This window comes from Opisthocomus hoazin, chromosome 15 (genome assembly GCF_030867145.1).
Source record: "Opisthocomus hoazin isolate bOpiHoa1 chromosome 15, bOpiHoa1.hap1, whole genome shotgun sequence".
NCBI lineage: Eukaryota > Metazoa > Chordata > Aves > Opisthocomiformes > Opisthocomidae > Opisthocomus > Opisthocomus hoazin.
The window spans coordinates 13,226,484-13,249,279 of record NC_134428.1 but is presented as its reverse complement, the minus strand read 5'-3'; the positions used below and the strand labels follow the sequence as shown (position 1 = coordinate 13,249,279).

The 22,796-nt window shown below is 54.7% G+C and overlaps 2 protein-coding genes across 3 annotated transcripts; one reads left to right on the top strand and one right to left on the bottom strand.

Annotated features, from left to right (window-relative positions):
- Positions 1 to 5,489: 5,489 nt before the first annotated feature.
- On the top strand, positions 5,490 to 9,882 carry NMRAL1 (NmrA like redox sensor 1). Its single transcript, XM_075436049.1, is given in 9 exon segments — positions 5,490 to 5,553; positions 5,790 to 5,876; positions 5,879 to 6,024; positions 6,855 to 6,936; positions 6,939 to 7,091; positions 7,567 to 7,611; positions 7,614 to 7,740; positions 9,206 to 9,336; positions 9,339 to 9,882. Coding segments are annotated over 9 exon segments (903 nt in total). The 3' UTR covers positions 9,407 to 9,882.
- A 347-nt stretch (positions 9,883 to 10,229) lies between these two features.
- Positions 10,230 to 22,704, bottom strand: DNAJA3 (DnaJ heat shock protein family (Hsp40) member A3). Of its 2 annotated transcripts, XM_075436187.1 has the most exons (12): positions 22,518 to 22,704; positions 22,303 to 22,427; positions 21,130 to 21,213; positions 20,156 to 20,362; positions 18,902 to 19,054; positions 17,672 to 17,819; positions 16,821 to 16,885; positions 15,767 to 15,895; positions 15,197 to 15,312; positions 14,329 to 14,426; positions 12,053 to 12,169; positions 10,230 to 11,270 (listed from the first exon to the last, which is right to left on the bottom strand). In XM_075436187.1, exons 1-11 carry the CDS (start codon positions 22,687 to 22,689, stop codon positions 12,066 to 12,068), a joined length of 1,401 nt encoding a protein of 466 aa, XP_075292302.1. In that variant the 5' UTR covers positions 22,690 to 22,704; the 3' UTR covers positions 10,230 to 11,270; positions 12,053 to 12,065. The 2 variants fall into 2 exon arrangements, with proteins under 2 accessions (XP_075292302.1, XP_075292303.1); XM_075436188.1 differs by lacking the exon at positions 12,053 to 12,169.
- Between the last annotated feature and the right edge of the window lie 92 nt (positions 22,705 to 22,796).

Genomic DNA, 22,796 nt, shown 5'->3' with positions numbered 1-22,796 from the left:
AGCCCTTTTCTCCATACAGGGAGCAGCAGGGCTGTGGCAGCAACTTGCCTTGTTCTTCACCCCCTAGGCAGTGACTTGGTCAACTAAGCTGCCATCAATTAAAGGAGCTCAGTGAGAAATTCACAGTGAAATTTTCCCTCTTTGATGTCTTTTTGTCTCTAACTGGCCTGGAAGGTTCAATTAAGTCTTTGCACGCAGCAGGCCCCAGGTCTCTCATCTTTGCCATGCCACAAAACACAGCCAAAATGAAAGAGGATTTTGCTGCTTGCAGCGCTGTTCCCCACAGCCCTTCCTCTGCAACGTAGCTGGCGAGAAAAAGCCCTTTGATGGGGGGCAATCCTGCTCTAACGCCAGCGATTATTTGATGGTGTCCTCTGGTGCTGCTTCAAAATGTGATCCTGCTGCTGGAAACCGTGCAGGGATGCGTGCCTGGAGAAGCGGCGATGGTTTGTGTCTGCCCTGCCCTGCTCCCTGCATCCCCAGGGACACCGGAGTAAGAAGCTGGAGGGCAGGAGGATGCCCAGACGAAGTGATGAATGGTGTCTGCAAGCCCCAGGGAGAGAAACGGGGGATTTTGTTGGCAAGAACTTGGCATTAATGCTTTTTTTTGCCCTAGTGTGGTCCAAAAGCCCAGCCCAGTTTTCGTACAGCAGCCATTCCACCCAGACAGATCCATCGCCCTGTGCTTTGGGAATCTGCTGAGGACCTGGGACTGTCTCATACCGGGAGCTGTTGCAGCAGTTGCCAGCAGCTTCACGGCCACATTGGGCTGTGACGCTCAGCAGTCGGAAATCTGTGGTCGTCACCCCACGGGGGCTTGTGGGCAGATCCCCTGGCAGTGTCAGGGGATGCTGGTTGGCACCTCGGGCAGGGCTCTCCAGCCAGCACAGCCTCAGGGACTTGACCCACTGTGGTGGCCTGGGGACAGGGCCGAAGGATGCCTAGTCTAGATGGGCACCAAAGTGCTAGGCAAGAGTTCCTGGATGGCTGCAGGGACCCACATATGGAAAACATCAGAAAATGGGCTGATCTGCAGCATTTAGGTACTTCTTACGCTTTTTATACCGAGTAATAATTGCATCATTCACCAGGCACATGAAGGAGCAGAGAAATGCCTGCTCCAGCATGGCTCCGTACCCCAAACACGCAGAAACCCTCTGCCCAGCCGTTGTCTTCTCCCCATCCCGTCACCGCGGGGTTTGCAATGCAGCGACATCCTCGGAGATCTCCAGTTTGGGGCGATGTGTCTCAGCGCAGCACCCATCTCACCGCGGCTCTCCTTCCGCCGGACATGAGAACGGAGAGATACCAGCCCTGCAAGACCTTCCCACCACTTCCCGGCGCACTGGCTTTCCTCCAGCGAATCTCAGGCTCCTTTACCAACACACCCGCGGAGCTTTTATTTATTTCTCCTGTCCGATATCCATCCTGAACTGATCCCACTTCGGGGGTCAGTGAGCTGCGCACAGAAACATTTGCCAAGCCAACATCTCCAGCCATTCCACCTCAGCTGAGCAGGTCCTGAAGCCAGGATACAGGCTGCCACCTTTTGGCAGAACCAAAAAGATTTACATTATTATTTTATGCTAATTAAGCAAAACTGTGAAGTATCTTCTGCATTATACCCAATTACGAAACTTGAAGATTTGCAGGTAATTCGCATATCTAAGTTTACATATGACTTTCAGATGCAGTCTTATGGTTTCGGTCTGGATTTAATGCTAGCAAAATTTATTGCAATTACAGAGTGACCGCCTAGGCCAGATCTAACCCTTACCAGGCTGGGCTTTTTTTTCCAAATCTCCAACCAGAATAATGGGGCCCAGGCACAGCACAATTTAAATAGCGAGCAGGGGAGGCAAGAGCCGTGAAGGACCCCCGGGACTGAATGCCAGCAGTCCCAACACCAAATCTCACCAGGAGAAAACAAAGATGAATCTACGGGTAATTCCAAACCAAAGCCAAATTCAGAGAGAAGGTCTCTCGCAGGGTTCTGCCACACCTCGCAAGTTGCAAAATGAAGAAAGGTGCCTTCACTGAGCTGATCGTGGCCCCAGCACACTTCACCACGATGTGCATCCAGCTGAATGAAAAGCCGATCCTCTCCCCACAAACAGCTTCTGCCCTTCTCGCCTACGGGATCTCAGGACTTCAGCATGAGAATTGGGAACAATGTACTGCCAGGCTGCCTCCGTCACCAGCGCCAGCCCCATCCGCCGGCCTCGGCAGAGATGCGGGGATGCTGACGGCTGCGGTACCCACCCTGGCGTCCCGCCAGGGTTTGATCCTCGGGGTCAGCCCCAGTTTCTGGGGTTGCAGAGTATCATGAAAAGCACCGACAAGCTCTTGAGAGAGAAGCTTTCGTGCAACGTGGACATCCTTTGTACCGAGCTCTGCCCAGGCTGCCCTGAATTGACGTGTGTCTAGCCTCCGGTAACCCTTCCACAAGGCAGCCAAACCACGAGCACCAGTGACGTCTCAGTGGGTGACAGCACCAGCCAGTGCTCCAGCTGGTCTTCTCCCCGGCAGTCTTATATCCATAGGATATGTAGTGTCGCTAATGACCTCAGAGGGCTTAGTAACAGCAGGATTAAGCCTACTGCACTGTCGCAGTCCAGGATGCCTCAGGCTCCCTACCCACATGTGCACCGGGGTGTGCAGCCACATGTCCCCTGCTGAGCTTTGCCACCTCGACCTGCTCCCTGTGCCTCTGGGTCCTACACAGTGTTGGGCGATCCCCTGCAGTGAAAAGAGCCGAAGAAGGTACCAGCTGCAGCTTTGGAGGCCTTGGTGTTGCTGTTCCCTCTGGGTGCAGGAAGCCGCGCTGACCCCCATTTCCCAAAGGGGGATGGTGGGGTGCAGCTCTGGGTTTTGAGGTCCACTGGTCTCAGGCTGCCAACCAACCCAGGACCCTTCCTCGCTCCTTGGTGCAATGTCGTACTGTGCCATAGGCAAGTATATCGCTAATCTCATCCTTTTCTATTTGCAGTACATGCTGGGGATTTTTTCTTTACGGTTTTGAAGTGGAATGAATTCAGTAAATGACATTAATATGGAGGCAAAACCTGACGCTGCCCAGGGCAGGGAGGCTGTGTCCAGCAGGGTGGCCTGGCTGTGGCTGCCTTCAAGTCTGGGCAGGCAGTAGCGGGCAAGGGGACAGAATTTGTGACAAGTGCCCCACGAGCTCCCATGCGCATCTCCATCACTCAGGGCTCAGTGTCGCACACTACCGCACCCTCTCCTGCCAGCACCGGTGGCTGTGCCGCGCCAGGCTGCTCTGCTGGGTGCAGATGGCAGTCGGCCATGTCTTGCCCATACCAGGGACCTCTGCCCAACAGCTCCTGGCCCTGCCATGTGTTGGCCCAGCGACTCCGTTTCATGTGGCTGTCACAGTGAGAGGTCTGAAGCAGCTCGTTCCCGCGTAGGACGGCCAAGTGATGCCTCCCCTTCTCCCTGTACCCCTCCAAAGCAAAACCAGCACCACCAAAACCTTACCTCGGCCTTGTGCTGTGTTCCCCAGGTCTTCATGGGAGCAGGATAGCAGAGAGGGCATCCTCATCACAGCGGGAGTATGCAGGCCGTCCACATCCTCACTCAGCCCTGTATCCCCAGAGCTTTGCTTCCTCCTCGCCTGGATGCTCAAGTTCAAGGTAGAAAATGGAAACCCTGCTGGTCAGTGGCCCCTGCCACCGGGGGGCCCACAGAGGTGATGGGACCCAGCGGCTGGGGCGATGCTCAGGGCAGCACCTGGGGAAGGTGGGTCCTGCTTCCCCAGCCACCCGCCGCCGCCGTTTCCAGCCCAGTGGCTTTTTCTCTTTTTCAGTTTGCTCCTCACCCCTTCCTGCGCCGCCGGTCTCGCTCAGTCTTCCTTCCTGTCAGCGCAGGGCTGCCGCCTATGCAAATCGATGCGAGTTATCTGCTGAAAAACAGCAGCAAGCGGTAACCGCCCGTAGCCTGTATGACCCCCTGGGAGCAGTGACGTTGGGTCTGTCCCGGCAGGATGCTCCATGCCCACGGCTGCTTTCTCCTGAGAGTGCCACAAAACCAGGCTGACCAACGTCCAAATTGCACCGAAATCCCTCGAAGCAGAACCAAGATCTCACTGCGGCTTGGGAGAGGTGAGGGGTTTCGCTGTGTAACCTCCTCGCTAACCAGGAGGGCTGGGGAGATCCCACGGACGGGGCTGGTGTCGCAGCACCTCTGCCCTGTGCTGGGCCATGCATGGCAACGCTTCCACGAGTAAATTCAGGTTGTATCTTGAAAGAGCAGAATGAAGGGGCAGGGATAAACTCCTCTTCCTCCAAAGCCGTTTTTCTGCTGGTGCCGAATGTTTTCTCGAATTATGAGTCTGTCTCTAAAGAGGTGGGTCGCGTGGCACCAGGGAATGGCGCATCTGCTCCCAAGGAGCCGGAGCCACAGCAGCAGCAGGACCAGTGGGACCGCCCCTGCCCAGCTCAGCTCAGGCAAGTGAGGTTCGTCATTATTTTGCATTTTGGTTCTACAAAAACCTTAATTTTTAAACTCTGTAACAGGTTTTGCTGGCGTTTAGGTAAATCCTGTTAATTCTGAGATGCAGAGAAGAGAAGCCCTGTGAAGGCGGGTGGGCAGGGTGGCACAGCAGCACTGAGACACAAGGCAAATAACTCCGCTTTCCGTGAGTCCCAGGGCAGAGCGGCCAGGCCTGGGGAAGGGAGGGAAGCGCAGCTCCCCAGAATAGTAAGACAATCCCATGCTACAGTGTGGTTTGCTGCCATTCTGGTTTATACCCAGTGGCTCGTTTGTTGGGATAAAAGCTCCCACTGCTGGGATGATTTGGGAGAGGTCAAAGTAAGCAGAAGTCAGCGATGAAAAACAGGTTGAAAACAGCACATCCTGTTACGAGGTGGGATCTAGCAGGTAGCTCTAACGAAGCTGCATCTAAATCTATAATTACACATCTTTCCCTTCACCAAGTCCAGCTGAGAGGTGGTTGATGGCTGATGGTGGAGATGATGGTGGGGAATGATGGTGGGCTCACAGTCAGATCATCCGCATGTGGTGAACTGTGTTTGGGCAGGAGAGGTGGGGGCAAGCAGGAGTTCGGCCCTCCAGCCAGCGCGCCAGGCTGCGCGTCTCCCTGGGCTCGCTCTCTGCCGGTCCTGGGGCTGTGCCTGGCCGGGGGTTAAACCCTTTCCTCTTCCCAGTGTTAGGTCTGACGGTGATTTCCGACACTGGCAGGAGCCTGGTTTCTGGAGGAGGTGGCATCTGGGAAGTCCCATCAGCTGTCACCTTCCCGATGAGTTGTAGCGAAAGATCCCTCACATCAAAAATGACTGTGCAGAAGCCCCAGCCAGGGCTGTACCTCCTGCTTTCAGTCATTTGCTTATGTTAATGAAGACACCTCAATCATTTCTTTGCAACTGCATGTAACATGTGCCTCGTGTTTTTTCCAGGCTGTTCGCTTGACTCAGCCCCAGGCTTCCCAGCAGACTGCAGGCCTGTTCCCAGCCATGGGCCCCCGCAGCCGCCCCGTTCCGTGCCCGGTGAAGCCCGCAGCAGGCGGCAGAGGCACCGGTAGCTTCCAGAATGGCCTCTCTGCAGGCTCCCATGGGGGTTCAGGGGGGCTGGGGAGCACGAGCCTGTCTGGAGCAGCCGCGCAGGGGTCCGGCAGGAGGGTGGATTGGAGGGGCTCGGTCCCTGTGTCGCGGCGGGGGCCAGGCAGCTCCGTCTGGCAGTCCCAGCGCGCCCCATCTCCCTTGGTGAGCGGGGCCCTGCGGGAAGCCAGGGTCAGGACAGCTCTGTGCCTACAGGGGCTCAGGGGGGCTCCGTGGCCCGGGCTCTGCTGGAAGATGGGACATTTGAGGTCCATGTAATGATGCAGAGCCCCATGAAGGAGGCCAAAAGCTGAAGCAGAGGGGAGCTGAGGTCGTGAAGGCAGATCAGGACGGTGAGCCATTGCTGGAGCTGGCCTTGGTGGGTGCTTACGGAGCCTTTGTTGTCACCAAATTCTGGGAGCACTGCAGCAAAGAGAAAGAAATCGTGCAGGTACCGGTGCTTGCTTTAACTGGGACTGCATGCGGAATGGCTGGGGGTGGGATAGAGGGCCAGCCGTGTGGCGTGTGAGTGGGGGTGATGGGAAGGTGCTTCGTGCAGCCCGGCCAGCCCTGATGCTGCAAGTGGCCAGTCCAGAAAAGTCCCGGGTCCCAGTTCCTGCAAAGCCAGAGCTTGTTCCCTGTTCCCTCGCAGTCCTGCGACTCCAGGATCTGATGCCTTCAGGGAGTCATTAAATGCCACAAGACTTGGCGTGGCAGAGAGCACTGCCCAGGAGCTGGAGTGGCAGGAGTGGGAAGACTCGGCTCTGCGGAGTTCCGGGGCCGAGCCGGGAAGACCTGTACTTCTCTGCACTTGCAGCTTTGGGGCTGAAATGTACTGCGGCATCAGAAATCCCAGGGCCTTCCCCAAGGGCAGTGTTCCCCCAGGACAGATATTGCAAGGTGGCGGCGAATAAAAGACAAGATATGTTAGGGCAGGTATGTTGGCCCCCGGCAGATCTTTAAGGCTGGTGTTTGTGTGCTTGGTGGAGGAGCTAGCACCAAAGCTGGAGGGTGTGGGGTCTTTATAAGGTAGGATAGTGCAAGTGGAGGACTCGTCTCCACCTGGGCAACTCACAGGGCTCGCTGGGTCTGCTCAGCCCTGGTGCCAGTGAGGGGTTGGGGTGCCAGGTGCTGAGGAGCTGGCTCAGCTGGCGTGTGTTGGATCCTGCCCTCCTGCCCTGTGCAGCAAAGGGGACAGGGAGGGCGTGGGGATGGTGAGAGTGCACACGTGTCCCAAGCAAGCTGTTCTCCTCTTCATGGCTGGCTTCAGCCTTCATCCAGGGAAAGCAGCTTGCTGACTTGTCGAAGCGCCCCGGTCTGCACCACATCGTGTACAGCGGCCTGGAGAACGTGAAGCAGCTGACGGGGGCTGGCTGGAGGTGTTCCACTCTGATGGCAAAGGCGTGGTGGAGGAGTACTTCCAGAAAACTGGTGTTCCCACCACACTTCCATTCTACTGTGAGAACTTCCCCTCCATCTTCAAGCCATGGAAGGTCCCGCAGGGTACCTTTGTCCTGGGTAAGATGGGACCTCGCACTTTCCAGGTCACTGTCCTGTAGTTCTCATCCGCTCCCACTGCGCCGAGGCTCGCTGACGGGCAGAGAAGCCACCAGGGCTGCAGACCCATGGGGAAAAGAGGCCTGTGCCAGCTTGGCCACAGCAAGTTGCAGCTGCATTATGGTTCTTCAGACCTGTTTGGTGGCCTGCAAGCAATGAGTGAGATCCCAGCACTGTTGCTGGTGCTGAGGGCTGCTCTGCAGATCCTGGAGCGTCAGTGGACACCCCAGTGTGATTGGGGTGTCGGGGGTCAGAGGTGGGGCTGCAGATCCAGGTGAGGCACGGTGTTCTGGCTGCCCACAGCTTCTTAGCTCAGCCCTGTGGGTGCTCTTGGCTCTTCCTCACCTCGTGTTCACAGGCTGGGTGCCGAAAACTCCTGCTGCACCCCCTCAGTGCTGGGGCTACCCTCTGACCAGAATCCGTCTCTCCCCTACAGCGCTGCCCATGGGGGACACCCCCATGGATGGGATGGTGGTGGACCTTGGCCTGTTGTGCTTTGCCTGCTGAAGTCTCCGGAAGAGTACATCGGCCAAGTGCTCGGGCTCAGCACGGGCAAGCTCACCGAGCCAGAGTACGCCACTGTCCTCTCCCAGCAGACGGGCAAGACTGTGTGAAAGCCAGCGAGGTAGGAAGCGTCCCTTGGTGCGCGTGATGTTCTTGAGGTGAGGGGAAGCTGCTCAGGGCCCTGCAGCTGCTTTGAGGTGGTGGCAGGATGACCCCTGTACCTTCTCAACAGCTGAGTGCTCCGCAGGTCCCTGCCCCAGCCGGGCTGCTGCTGGCTGCGGGTGGGCACCCCTGCCTGGCAGCAGCAGTGGAGCAGCACGCCCGGCCTCTCCCGTTGGTCTGGAATAGCGGAGGCTCCCATGCCAGGGCTGAGCACGAGCAGCAGCGGTGAAACGAGTGCTGTCCTGCCCCAGCAGCAAGCTCAGGAGCTGCTGGGGTTGGAGGGCCCTTGTAGCTCAGCATATGGGGTTGGTACAACCCAGTGCTGGTATCCGGGATGAGTCCCGCTGCCCCTGCGTGCGGTTGGAACACACGTTGGCACCAAAGCTGCCTTGTCAGCCTTGTCACTGAGACAACGCACGCTCACGGGTGCGCCCGGGCAGGTCTGTGCCTGGCTCGGGGGGATAATGGAAGCCGGAGGTCTCCTGGAGAGCCGGGGGCCAGGCAGTCGCTAGTGGGGCTGGGCACCTACAGAACAGGTCTCTGCTGCACGCCGTTCCTTCAGCAGGTCTCCCCTGAGGGCCTTGCCATGCCCCCGGACTGATTTTTATTTTTTGTTTGTACTTTGGCTGTGCTGCTCCTCTGGGGCAGCCAGTACAGCGGAGAGGAGTGCAGTGGCTCCCTGCTTTGAGCACAAAGCACCTCTGATGCTCTCCGCAGGTTCTGCTCTCCCAGGGACAGATAAAGCAGCTCTCTTCTTCCCAGGGCCCCAGCGCAGTGCAGAAGCACAGGGGTCCGCCCTTTGATTCGGGCAGGGAAGGCAAATGCGAGGGTGCCAGGCAGCAGCCGGGGTTGTTCGGGCTCTCCAGAGCTCTCCTGGCCCCCAGGCCTGTGTTTCTAGAACGCCTCAGCCACACCTTGTGCCCCAGCGCAGGGAAGGGCTCCCTCACAGCTGGGCAGAGCAGGTTGGGTTCCTGAGCCAGCTGTGTGCCAGAGCCAAGTGCTGGCCTGAGGTGCTCAGCGGCACTGCCCTGCCAGTGGCCGTGGCTGCAGGGAGCCGCTGGCTCGGGACAGCTCCAGAACAAGCTCCTCGGCATCTCTGCAGCACGGTTTCTCCACCTTGAACTTCTTACGCTGCGCCTGGAGGAAGTGTGGGCGGGGGGCACCTCCTGGGTCAGCACTGGCCGTGAGACAGTGGGCTGCTTCACTGCAGCTCTCGTCAGTGCACTCTGGCGAAGGCTTTCCTCCACCTTGCCCTCACGCTGCAGGGCTGCTGCTGCCCTCACGCAACCCCAACCAAAACGACTTGCAGGCAGCAGAGCCCTCCTCACCGGTGGAAACACCACGGCAGGCTGCTCTAACACAGCCCTCTTCGTCTAAGGGAAAGGCCCCGCAGCCTCTGCCCTGTGAAGACAGCATTTTCTACCCGATTCTGCTTTGCAGATCTCACCAGAGGAGCAGGAGAAACGTGGCTTCCCCAGCGCCAAGGAGATGGCCGCTATGTTTCGTTTCTATGCCCTGAGGCCGGACTGCAACATGGACCTGATGTGCAACTCAATCCTAAATCCCGCGCCTTCTGTCAGCGGGTGGCAGGCACTAAGGCCGCCTGCTGACCCTTCCCTCCCTCCTCGCCCAGCTGAGGTTCTGCAGCAGGGTCCTGGCCAAGGCGAGCTGCGCGGAGCCACGCTGCCTGTCCCCAGCGCCCTGCGACAGGGCTTCGGTCCAGGCCTGTGCTCCAGGGGCTCTGCGGGTTGAGGCTGTCCAGACCAGTGCAACCGGAGCCAGAGGGACGGCGGCAGGGCTGCGGGCAGGCGGGAGAAGCGCTAGCTCTGCACGCTGTTTGCTCGGTGCTTCGGGGTGGTCTCACGGAGATAGGGTGGTGGGGCCGTGTCTTCCCCGGTCCCCCTTTCCTAGGCAGCGCCAGGCGGGGGCCGCACTCACAGCACCGCAGGGCAGTGCCGCCTCTGCTGCGGGCTCCCGAGCAAACAGAAAACCCCGGGGTTTCTCCAGAGAGCGGGCTCAAGACACAGCCGCACGCCTGCAGCCAGCGCTGCACGAGTAGTACCCGGGCACCGCTTGGGAATAAAGCAGAGCCTCGTTCCTCGAGTCGGGCAGCTCAGCCGTGGGCTGGCCTTTGGGCTCCGGGAGCCAATTTCAGTCACTGCCCCCTCGAGTAAAACCTTTGCAGGACTGTCCAACCTTAGGATTTAAGACTCAGCTTTAAAAGCGCCTTCCGCCACACCACCATACGCTTAAGGTACTGCGCGGGTAAGAGCTCAGGGCTGGGGCAGCCTTTGCCTGTGCCCAGAGTCAATCGCAGTGCCCAAGGAGATGCTCAAGCCATCCAGCCCTGTCGTCTCCTCAGCTGAGAGAAGAGCTTTGTTCCCGTTACAGAGGGAGGGAAAGGGGGTGACAGACAAGGCAGCAAGGCACAGCACGTGTTAAATATCTTTATGAAGTCAAATCTTATTTACATGGATACAGAATCACTTTACAGACAGCTTAATCAGGAGGCAACGCGTGCTTTATTTCAGCAAATTAAGGGCGGCAAGACTATAACATGTTCTTGTTTAACTGGTCGATTAGTATGTGGGCTGATGGTACCCGCACGGTATCACTAACAGCAGCTACAGTAACCACGAAAACACTCACTGCAAGAGCTCAGCTCCACCTGGAAGGAGCGATCCACTCCACTTGCACTCTCACACATACAGGAATGACGACTCTTTCACCAATCATTTAGGCTACGGGTGTTGCGCTCATGTAATAAAAGACTTTGTCCCAAACTGGCAAAGGGTGTGGTGCTAAACTCGCACCCCTTTAGAAGCGGCAGCGTTTGTGTTGTGACTTTAGCGAGCGGTGGGATGGAAACCTGACGAGATTCCACCACCGCTCTTTGTGGTGGAAATCAGCAGGATTGAGACACGCCAGGGCTGCTGAGGAAGCCTTCCCGCTCCGAGACGGGCAGGACAGCCAGGAGCGCTGGCGTGAAGACGGGGTTAAACCCACCGACCCACCACGTCTCCTAGGAGATCAGCAGTGACAAGTTCACCAAGCACATCCAGCGTTCAGAAGGGCACCTGAGGGAGCAGCAGCCATCTTGGACTCCATGAAGCAAGCCAGAAGATCAATTTTTATTTCGCATTTCCACTGTTTTGGATCGTTAATAGCATTTCAACTTTAATTTTTACCAAATAAGCTTCCAGTAGCAGTAGGGACTGCAGAGCAACCTCACCAGAGAGCTGCCATTCTGCAAGGCTGGCGTTTTCCTTCATTACCCTCTCCTAGGACAGCGGGTGGGTTGTGTACCATGATGAGTGCTGGTGTCTCAGTGGTCCGCAGCCTCTCCAGCTGGGATTCTGGCTGTGCTGCTCACTGACATCCTCCGCTCTCCAGAGCCCGCTGCCGGAAAGACTCCTGCCCAACTGCAAAGATAATCTGCTGCTGCTGGCTCTTAGTTTCCAGTAGAACGCTTCCCTGCAGTGGAAACGAGAGAGAAGTTGCATTTCCCAACCGACTCCCCTAAGGCACGCAGCCCCCGCAGCCTGCTTCGCAGGCATGAGAGCACCTCCCCGCCTGACCTGCCCTCACACTCCGACAGCCACGCAGGACAGACCCGTTTGGAGCCTGTGGTGACTGGAAGCGGAGCCTCTGAACCCGAGACACCAGTGCCTGCCACGGATGATTTCCAGCCTGCACTGCTCCCTCGCAGCAGGCCGACACCAACTAAACGGCACCCTAAGCTGTAACACTGTGCGCGTTTGTGTGACGAGGGGCTTTGCAGTGCTTTCTGACAAAGATCGATCCCTTCCCGGTGCCGTAAGCCCACGGTAGGGGTGAGTCCACAGCCTCCGCAACTGGCAGCGGGGGCTCTGCAGGCCCCTCTGTGCCTCCCAGCAAGCCTGGGCTTCGCAGTGGCAGCAGAACTGCCCGGTCCTGGCTTTACTGGCTAACGGGAAAGCACCCAGGGCTTTCAATCAGGTACAGCCCCTGAGTGGGCACGGAAGCAGGGCTGCAGGGGAGGCCAGCAATCTCCCCGAAGATGTATCCAGCACTTTTGCTGCAACAACGATGCGATTTAATCCCTGGCTTTTTGCTCCAGGTCGCAGGGGCCAGCTAGGGCACTTCACACCGGTGGCTGGAAGGCCTGAGGCTAAGGGAGAAGCAATGCTGTGCTTTTGCTGCTTCTGCCCCCCCAGAAGTGCAAGTTCTGCTCAGTGTAGGGGAAAGACCAGAACAAAACACAAGAGGCCTCCTACCTCAGACAGGGTGTCAGGAGCTAAACATTTTCTTAAGTTTGGAAAGGAATCCCTCCTTGTTCTCCTCAGCCTCAGGCCTATCCCCGCCTGCGTCAGCGCTAGCCGTGGCCCTGCCACCTGGACACAAACAGCAAAGGGCTGCAGTCAGACACATCTCCCACCAGCAGCCAGTACCCCTGAACAAAGCGAGAGGGTTATTTCAGACTGGAAATGGTCAAGGCAGCTGGTTTTACCAGCATCACCATGTACAGCAAGCCACAGTCCTGGACCGCTTGCAGGGAAAGCACCGGAGAGCCCATACCCCAGAAACAGAAAAGAAGACCGTGAGCCCAGGTGACACCGTTCCCTTCCCCTCTCCCCAGCCCTCCAACTGGTGAGGGAATTCTCGTGCTGCACAATCAGGTCAGGACCCCATGGGCTTTGAAAACAAGCACTTGGAATTGAGAGTCAGCCACTAAAAACAGGTTGTCAACTTGACCGCAGTCAGCCACAGAAAAAAAGTTATACTGGTGGTCCCTGGAACAATCTGTCTTCCCGTTTCATGGTGGTGTCTTGACCCTTTAGAGCAAAGCAGCACAAAACCACAACAGGAGCCTGCCTCAGGGAATTCTCATGCAACGCTCAAACAGTATTGAGGAGAAAATGAACTCAGGGTAGAATGAAAAAGGCTACAAATATTTCAGAGCAAGTGTCCAGATAAGGAAGCTTACTGGCAGCAATGAGCATAACTTTCCTGTATAAACAGGTCCTAAGAAGTTGTTTATCCCTCCGAGAAGTGGCTGCGGCAAGGACAAAGTAGACCTCTTTGCCAGTCTGTTTTTTCTGCAGTATAACCATCAACAAGACAACCCCCAACTCCTCAAGCTTTCTTTGCGCAGAGAGAACACAAAGTCCAGTCCTCCCCATCCTCCCCCAGCTCAACCTGATGCAATGGTATGAAACAGCGAGGCCAGCAGCAGAACACGCCTCCATCCACGCTGGGGATTTCTGCTTCCCACAGCAAGGACACGCTGTCAGCAACAGCCTGTCTCTATACTGCAAACTACTGGCCTTGGTGTTAATCCACCTTGCTGCTTCATTGTGGTACAAACTGGCAGGTTTGCTTTTTAAAAAACAAGTTTGGAAAGGATTTCTTTTTCTTTGGCACATAAATGCCTTTAAAAAGCTGGAATTCTGTCTTTGGAGGTCTCTCCCGTTCCCCCCCAGGGCTGACCTTTAATGCTCACCCTCAGTGGCAGAGACCTAAGTTCTGTGTTACGGAAGCGCTAGAAAACAGAACACTGGCAAGTATCTGGCAGGCACCGCCTCCCAGTGTCCTGAACTTCAGCCTACATTCCTCTGGCTTTGGCATGTGTGGTAGAGAGGACCCGAGTTCCTGGGATCATTTAGCAGCTTTGAAAGACTCTCACCTTTGCCTAGCTGCACACAGTCATAAACGCCCTTTTTGCTTTCAAGCATAAAGCGAAATCCAACCAGCTTTAAGAAGTTCATTGTTCCAGTATAAGCCAGGAAAAAATTGTTTTCCAGCAGCGACAGACAAAGCTCTTGCCTGTTTTACCATATGCTTTGCCCTTAGCCTGTATTGACGTCACATACCTTACCCCTAAAACTTACCACATGCGATTGCCGAATCAAAATTTTTCATCTGGAGCTGAAAGAGGAGTTTTACAAAGCCCCCGGCTGACTGCGCTCCCTCCATCACGCTGGACGCTGTCTCCTGACTGGAGCCACCACTCGGCACCGATGAACGTTTCTATCCTAGATCCCCCCAGGTGCTCAGAGAATGGCTCAGAGCATCCTTGGCAGCACCACCCCGCTCCAGCTTTCCAGGAGAAACATCCCCGCTGCGGCCAGTAGCGCGCGCTGAGAACGGATTAGCTCACACAGAAATTTGGCCTGAAGCACATTCTCTTCTTCTGCCTCTGCTCCTAAGACAAGTCATTTCTGGCACGGGGGCAGAGGCAGGGAGCAGACGGCATTCATCACCACGGCGAGGCTCTCCGCAACACGTCAGGACCTCGGAGTCTCTCAAGACCTGCTCTCTATTAATGCACAGATTTGCCTGGGGAGTATTCCAGTAAAGCTTTCTGGGGAGAGGCTACCTCCTTGCTTTGTGCTATGGCCCATTAACATCCCACTAAAACTACTGCCAGTAGAACACGCTTGGCAGACTGTCTCAAGGTGACCTTCACTCACCTTCCTCCCCAGGAAGCACTCTGCCCTCCCACGCCAACTCCACCAGGAAGGGGCACTAATTCCCCACTAATCCCGCTCACCTGATGCTGTGTTTGTCACCCCGTTCACCGTGCCGTCCACGTCTGCCTCGTCCTCGGCATAGCTCATCATTAAGGCTCTCTGGCGATCCGTCAGCCTCCTGCAGGTCGGAGACAGAGGTGTTGGTTACGGCTGTCTTTAGGGACAGACGTATCTGCAGACCTCCCTAACCTTCTCCAGCAGCACACGCAAGAGGCAGCTACTGGAAGTACAAGATTAATACACCTGGCATACACTGAGAATCCCTACAGCGCTCTTCAAACAGGCCATCTATAAAGAATAAGCCTCAGTGGAAGCAAAGAGATATGACCCACTCCATTCCACCAAACTGCAGTGAAAAATATTTTGAGGCGCTGACAAGAACCGTACGGAGCTGCAGCAGAAGACACATCTGGTGAGGACACCCCAAGAAACCAACTCCCTTGCCAAGGGCAGCGATACAAGCTAACAAGCTTCCTTCTCTACAGCTGCAGCGGGTGGCTGAGCAGTCTGAAAAGACCTTGCACAGACTTCAGTTCCTTTAAGCTGTAGGCGTGAGAGCCCAGACGCGCTGCGAGCTGGACCACTGCATTTATGTAACTGGGACCCAGAATCGCAGGTAGCCAGGCAAATACACGGGTGAAGAACTGCTTATGTGTTTCCAAGGTTTAGGGGTTTTAGAGCTGGGCTGCCAAATGGTGTTATTTGAAAAATAACTAAAAAAAAAAAAAAAACCACAACAGAAAAGCCTACCTCACATCAGAATTAACAGCAGAGTGAGAAATGGATGATTGTGATAAAGCAGGAAGGAATTGTCACAAAATGTTTCTGAACAACATTTTTCGCAAAAAGTTCAAGACTTCACAGAAACTTGTTCTTAGCTGTACTTACTGAGGAACTTTTATCTTTATGTGAATGTAGTGGTCTCCGTAGCCATAACTGTTAACCCTGGGAATGCCTTTCCCGCTCATTCGAATTCTCTGGTCTGGCTGAATACCAGGGGGTATCTATGAAGACAGAGGGGTCACATTTACCACTCTAGTTTAACCACTTCGATAGCAATTACGTTACATCTCTGCAGAAATTAACTACTCCTCCAGCAAGCTTCCAAGTAGGATGGAAGAGGTCTGGTACATTCAGGCATCTGGACACATTTGGACGCTAAGTCGGGAACGACGTAGAAGCTTTTGCAGGAACAAGTGAAGAGCCCCACGCAGTGTGCAGACCCTGGGTGGGTTTTGTCCAGCAGTCCACCCGGCCCGGCCTTCCCCTGGCCCCACACAGCCACCGGAAAGGGGCTGCAAGCAAGCAGGCCACAACCCACCTGCCACGCAATCCTGAAGAAGCCCGCAGCGCACTGCTGGCAGACTTCGGAGATCTGCACCACCTTTGCAGCAAAGGAGAAGTCCCTGCTGTCCCACATCAATTTATGCCCGAGCTCTTCCACGTAACGGTACTTACCGTGATGTTGATTGTCTCATACAAGCCTTGACACCTGGCTGTGCCTCCCAGAACAGCCTGGGCTATTGAAATAAGGAGGTCCGAATGGATATCTGCTCCATTTCTTCTGAACACAGAACTTTTTTGAACCTGAAAGGCAGGCAGTTCCAACGAGAAGTGAGCACACCACCACGAAGTTCTTGCGGTAAACTGCTTTGAAAGTTCTCAGAAGAAAACACGGCAGAATGCTGCAGTCAGACCGTTACCATCCACAGCCTGCACGGCTAAGAAGCCTCAGTTAATGTTCAGTCTTTCAGAAAAACACAGATCGTGACATAACTGTAATTAGCCAGAGGCTTAGGAGGACGCCTGCTTCCTACCTCCGCAACTCCCTCCCCTAACCCTGCGTGTTCATTTATCGGTGTCAGTATGATTCTGCGGAGACAGAGAAGACGTTGCCTTGCCCAGCATGCCAAACAGGCGAAGGCAGGATGAGAAGAGGGAGGCAAGCACCTTTGCACTGGCCTCACAAGCTGGAAGAGGATTATTAAATCCTCCCGCACCACAAAACAGGTGCTGAAATTTTTTTTCTCCTTGACAGAGACGTGTATGACAGGATACCTATGGGAGGAGAGGGCCCCAGCTACAACCAGGTGCAAAGCAGCACTTAATGTGTTTCTGCAAGAGGAGATGCGACCAGGCAGCCCCTCACGGGCATTCCGGCAGCCCTCCTCAGCACTCCCACCCCTGCAAGCAGGCAGCTCCTTCGCAGTGCCGAGTCAAAGACTCAAGGCATCAGGAACCAGCTCTGCCTTTCGATGCACGTTACCCTACAGGCCTCGTCCTGGAATGAGCAGCGCGATTCTCCATGGGCAGACTTCACGTTACACCACTTGTTACAATGCAGATCTGCTGTCTCAGAAAGCTCACGCGGATCGCGTTACCTCAGCTGTTTCAAAGCATCACTCGCTCTTCCTCCCCTGTCCCCCATTCCCTCAGACTTCCCAGGCAGTTGCGAAGGGAACAAGCAACCAACTCAAACAACAGACACAGCCAGCGACATGACGACACCTACCCTGAATGTAATGAAAATTTCTTTCTTCCCCACAGGCATCCGAACTGTCTGCCCGTCCTCAACGCCTGCAATCAGAAAAAAAGAGGCAACGTTACCTTGTGTTACAACTCACATGCTACTGCAATACCTGCAACTCCTGCCATCCCCAGAGCTGGCCACCACAGCAGCGCCAGGCACAAGACCTACCAGCGGGCAGCACAGTAACACTCTCCACAGGAGCCCAGGAGCTGTGAGCACACATTTATACCTCCCAGGTGATCACTACACCCCGAGCAGGCTCGCTACTTCAATCCCCGACACAATTCTTTTGCGAAATTCATCAGACTAAGGAACACTGGGCAGCCTCCACAAGCTGCAGGAAAATTACCGGCTGCTCGCCCAGGGCGGTCTCGAAGCAGCAAGTCTTCAGCCCCATCACTCATTTTATTCTCTCTGGCGAGGAAGGCCGTCAGCATGCCTTTCTGAGCTTTCAAGATTCCCACCCTCCTCCCAAGCTTCAGCAAGGACAAAGAAAAGACACAAGGTAACAAAACCTTCTGAGAGATTCGCTTTTCAAAACCTGTCTGGAAGGACCCATGTAAGAACCAAAACCTCAGCTGAGGAAGGGCAAAGCAAACCTTGATATCCATGGCCAGAAAGTTCATCTCGTTACTAGCCCTTTCAGTTGCCAAGCTATCAGCCTGCTTTGTTCGTCATGTAACTTCTCTGCAGCAAAACCTCTTACGCTGCGCTCCCATTCGTACCTGGCAGGGACCAGCCACGCTTCGGAGGCAAACGCCTTGCTGTTGGCCAAGCAGAAGCAAGTAACTACAGTTATTTAACGGGGAGCTGCACACAAGTACACCACTAACCAGCGGGCACAGGAACCATCACGGTCCTCTTCTGTTTGGTTTGCCCCGTTCCTCGACAAACTACACATGGTGTTGTTATGATGGAACCACGACCGCCGCACCGTCGGCATGTAGATCGCATTACGAAAGGGCCAGTATTTATTGTTTCCTAGCGAGGAAAACACAGATTGTACAAATATCTGTTACTGAGCCGGCACTTTTCACTTCCACCAAACACTGCCAGTAACTGGCCCAGCCGATTTGAGTCCTTCTAACTGCATGTGCACCTGACAGGACAGCGATACCCTTTAGCAAGGGGTGGAGCTAAAAAAGGGGTGGCTCAGCAATCCAAAGATGATGCTGCTTGTGAGAAGCTGGATGAGATTCAACTGCCATCACTCTCCGATTTCCACCCAAACCCATCACTGCTATGAGCAAGTGTCTTGTGGCGAGGGAAAGGGAAACACAACGCTTCATCTCTAGGACTTAATGTGCAAGGAACAAAGCTCCTTACAGTGCTATTTCACAAGAAACTACAAACATCTGTATTTTGAGGAATCCAAGGATGATCCACTTGCATGAATTACTGCCAGAGTCCAGGAAAAAGTTACGGAGACTAAGCTATGGTCTGAACTGTGAAAGCCACCCGCCAGATCGAACCATGCGAGAAAACAGTGGGAAGAGCTTGCAGCCTCCTCTGACCTGTTCTGGGCAGCAAGATACTCTGGTCACAGACTGCTCACCGGTAACCACTCTGACATGTGGAAATGGAAAGCCTGAGGCTCGATCACTACTTACTGTACGTAATGTGCACTTTCTTATTTCATGGTTACCCTTAGGCTATCATCATCTTCCTCCTTCCTCCACCCCTCAATTCAAAGTATCCCATTTAATGCCCAAGTAATTGAGAACTGTTACACTATATAAATATGGTTGAGTAAACTCAGAATTGTTACATTATGTAATAAATATGGTTAAGTAATTTCAGAACCATTACATTATATAAATATGGTTTGCTGGATGTGCAATACCAGCTGACCTAGCCCTGAAGGCTAGTGCATTTAGCTGGGCAGAGGACTTCTTTAATACAAAGAAAATCTTCCTAGTGCCTATTAAGATCAAGTCCACATTAACTCAGCTTCCCCCAAGATAAGCTGATGACCGTAGTGAGAATTTTCTGCTGTGGAAGGGACTGGCTTTTCCCCCAACAAGGGAAAGCACAGCAGAACCTGTGTCTTAAAAAGCACTTACCATGCCAGTGCCACTGCAGTAGTGACAGCGCTGCGCTTTGGTACCCGGTTCGTGTCCTTTACCATCGCATCGCTGACAGGAGTCGTTCATGTTCACCACAATCTCCTTGTTAACACCTTTTGCAGCTTGGGTGAATGTCAGTTCCATGATATACTGTACAGGAAACACGGACACCAACCTACAGCTGACGTGCGATCGCGTCTTAAACAGACTGGAATTGGTTTAGGCCAAATATCAAACAAAGCTTAAAATACATCCAGGTAATAGAGGGTGGGGAGAAACAGATCCAGAAGGAGAAACAGAACAGAAGGGTTCTGCCTCACTTGAGGAAGCAATAATCTGTCTCGTATAAATAAAAAGGGGTACAGAAGGACAGCAAACATTACAGGAATGATGATGACACCAGTCTGATGAGCAGCTGCGTAGCAGAAATGAGATTTAAAAAGGTAAAAGGAGGAAGTAAAAACAGAAGTCAAGCATTTCTCTGCCCTCAGGAAAACTCTTTATGCTTCTGAAAGCTTTGTTTGATGGGAATGGAGCAACAGGTGAGGGAGAAGGCTTTCAATCCCCATGAGTCCCAACCTCTTTCTCAATAAACTCTTCACATCGGCAGAGATGACTGCACAAAACAGGAAATTCCACTGATAATAAAAAGGTCATTCTTAGTAAAGCCAGCACACTGAATACCAAGCAGTTCTGAAGGCAGCACATGAATCAACACTGACAGGACTTAACAGAGCATTTAGCTGCACCACAGAGAACAAAACACAGGTTTTGTTTTATTATGGCCTCTGTTGCAAAGTTAAGCCAATTAAGTTGCAAAATTAAGCCAATTAAGCAGCCAAACCTAACGCTGGAAGGCTTGTTTTACAGTTAAAAGGTATTTTGTGGGTTTTGGCATTACATATCAAAGCAGACGTATGTAAATCAACGTACAGCAGGAAAGATGCCTCTACAGTGATGGAATTGTTTGGCAGCACCAACTGGTGTAAGTGAACACCAGATGAAGGAGCTGAAGTCCAGAAAATCTACTCTGTCTGGACGTGTGAAGGATGTATCCACATGGTTTACCAAAAATATGCGCCTCTCCCACCCATACAATGGGATATTCACGTGCTGACATCCCCAGAAGCAAATTCTTTGCCTAAGCTCTCTCCTGGAGCGACCTGTGACAGACTAGTGTCCCTCTCCAGCTTCTGTGGGTTTTATTTCTCATTTCCATTGCATTACTCAGAAAATGAACGCGCTTCATACCTCCTGTGGCTGGTCAAAGACGCTCTGAAAATCGCCGAAACGGGACCCCGAAAACTCTCCGAAGATTTTTCTGAAAAGCTCTTCCGGATCAATCGACGGACCGCTGCTCCAGTACTGCTGCCCAGCGCCGGCACCCGCTGCACCTGCGTCGAAACTAGCCGTGCCGTACGCATCGTACTGCTTCCGCTTCACTTCGTCACTTAGTACCTTTGGGGCAGCAGGAGGATGCCATCAGGAGACCATACGGATCCCGAGCAACGGGACAGCCTGCATCCGCATAGCTGCGTCTCTCAGGAGAATTCATGGCTACTGGCACCACCACCACCAGCCCACGTTCTCAAACCTTCTTGCCACCAGGAGGGCTACCCCGGCGCTCAGCAGCATGTGAATTACTGACAAGCTGCTGCTTCTCTGGTGTCCCTCAGCTCGTCACCAGGAAAATGCCAAGATCTTACTAATTTATAATAAGCAAGAATAATTTACATTATATATTCAATCATTAATACATCAGCTGAAAACGGGTGATAAGAGTGCTGGGGAAAATTTGAAAACCCATGAGAGCACAAACCAACATCAGAAGATTTCTGAACGAGCTGAAGACCAGGAAGAAACGGGGCTGGCGTGCAGCACAGTGGAAGGCACCTTTGGCTCAAACAGCTCCTAACTGTTGACAGATTTTTTTGTTGCTGTTTTTTTAAGCTGACCAATAACTCCACCGCAGTGACCGCAGCACCTCTGCCAGTCACTGACTGCTAAGAAAGAGCACAAATTGAAAGAGCCCAAAACATATTCAGCTAAATCAGATTCCTGGGCTAGGCACTTTCCTAGAGACACCGTTGGGGCAGGGGCACTCAAGCCTGAAGTACAAGATAGCAAAAAAATAGCCATGATTTTTACAGCACTCAAGAAATGTTTCCCCCCATCCAGCCTCCAACCTTTCCTCCTTTTCATCACGATAAAATCCTGCATGTTACCTCATAGGCTTCTGCCAGCTGAGCGAACTTCTCTTTAGCTTTAGGGTCATCCTTATTCGTATCAGGGTGGTATTTCTTTGCCAGCTAAACAACAAAAATTCAAGTATTAGAGACAGACAAACATGATTTCATAGAGTCATAGGTTGGGAAAGACTTCTAAGATCGTCCAGTCCAACCATCCACCCAACACCACCATTCCTACTAAACCATGTCCTGAAGTGCCACATCTACCCATTTTTTGAACCCATCCAGGGATGGGGACTCCACCCCTGCCCTGAGCAGCCTGGTCCAATGCCTGACCACTCTTTCAGTAAAGAAATGTTTCCTAATATCCAATCTAAACCTCCCCTGGCGCAACTTGAGGCCATTGCCTCTTGTCCTATCGCCAGTTAACTGGGAGAAGAGACCAACCCCCACCTCGCTACACCCTCCTTTCAGGTAGTTGTAGAGAGCAATAAGGTCCCCCCTCAGCCTCCTCTTCTCCAGACTAAACAGCCCCAGCTCCCTCAGCCACCTCATAAGAGTTGTTCTCCAAACCCTTCACCAGCCTTGTTGCCCTTCTCTAGACACACTCCAGCCCCTCAATGTCCTTCATGTAGTGAGGGGCCCAAAACTGAACACAGCACTCAAGGTGCGGCCTCACCAGTGCCGAGTCCGGGGGCACGATCACCTCCCTACTCCTGCTGGCCACACTATTCCTGACACAAGCCAGAATGCCGCTAGCCTTCTTGGCCACCTGGGCACACTGCAGGCTCATGTTCAGCCGGCTGTCGACCAGCACCCCAAGGTCCTTTTCCACCGGGCATCTGTCCAGCCACTCCTCCCAAGCCTGCAGCGTTGCATGGGGTTGTTGTGCTTTGTACTTCAGCGCGTCTCACATGCCAGGTAACGCGCATCAGGCAAGGCTTGGAGTTCACTATCGATACTCTGGGAATGGAACGCCTCCGTTTTCCGTTACCCTCCCAATACAACGACGGAGCCCCCCGGCGATCCCAGGGCCTGCTGGAAGGCGAGCGGAGCCGGGCGCAGCCAGACCGCCCCGCTGAGGAGACCCCCGAGCCGAGGCGCTCAGCTCCCCCCCCCGCCGCCTCCCCTCGCCTCCCGCGGGCCCCAACAGCGGGAGCTGACGGGCGGGCCCCTCCTCTACCGGCCAGCCCCGGCCCCGGGACCTGCCTGGTAGTAGGCCTTCTTGATCTCCTTCTGGCTGGCGGAGCGCGGCACCCCCAGCACCCGGTAATAGTCCTCCTTGGCGCGGGCCCCGGCGCTGCTGTGGAAGGCTGCGGCAGGGCGCTCCGTCCCTGCGGGAGAGGAGGGCAGAGGCGCCGGGGTGAGGGCCGGGAAGGGACGCGACAGCCCGCGGCTCGCCCACCCGCCCCGGCCCCGCTCACCCGCGGCGCGGAGCCCGGCGCACAGCGGCAGGAGGCGGCGGGCGGCGAGAGGCCGCGGCCCGCCCAGCCCGCGGACGCGCCAGAGCAGCGGCAGCCGCCCGTCCCCCGGCCCGCGGCTCCTGGCGGCGGCGGCGATGGCCCCAACCCACCGCGACCAGCCCCCGGCCGCCATCTTGGCCAGTACGCGGCCTTGCGCCTGCGCCACCGGCGGCGCGCGACGGCGGCGCGCCTGCGCGGTAGCCCCGCGCCGGTGCCGGGCTCCCGCCGCCGCGCATGCGC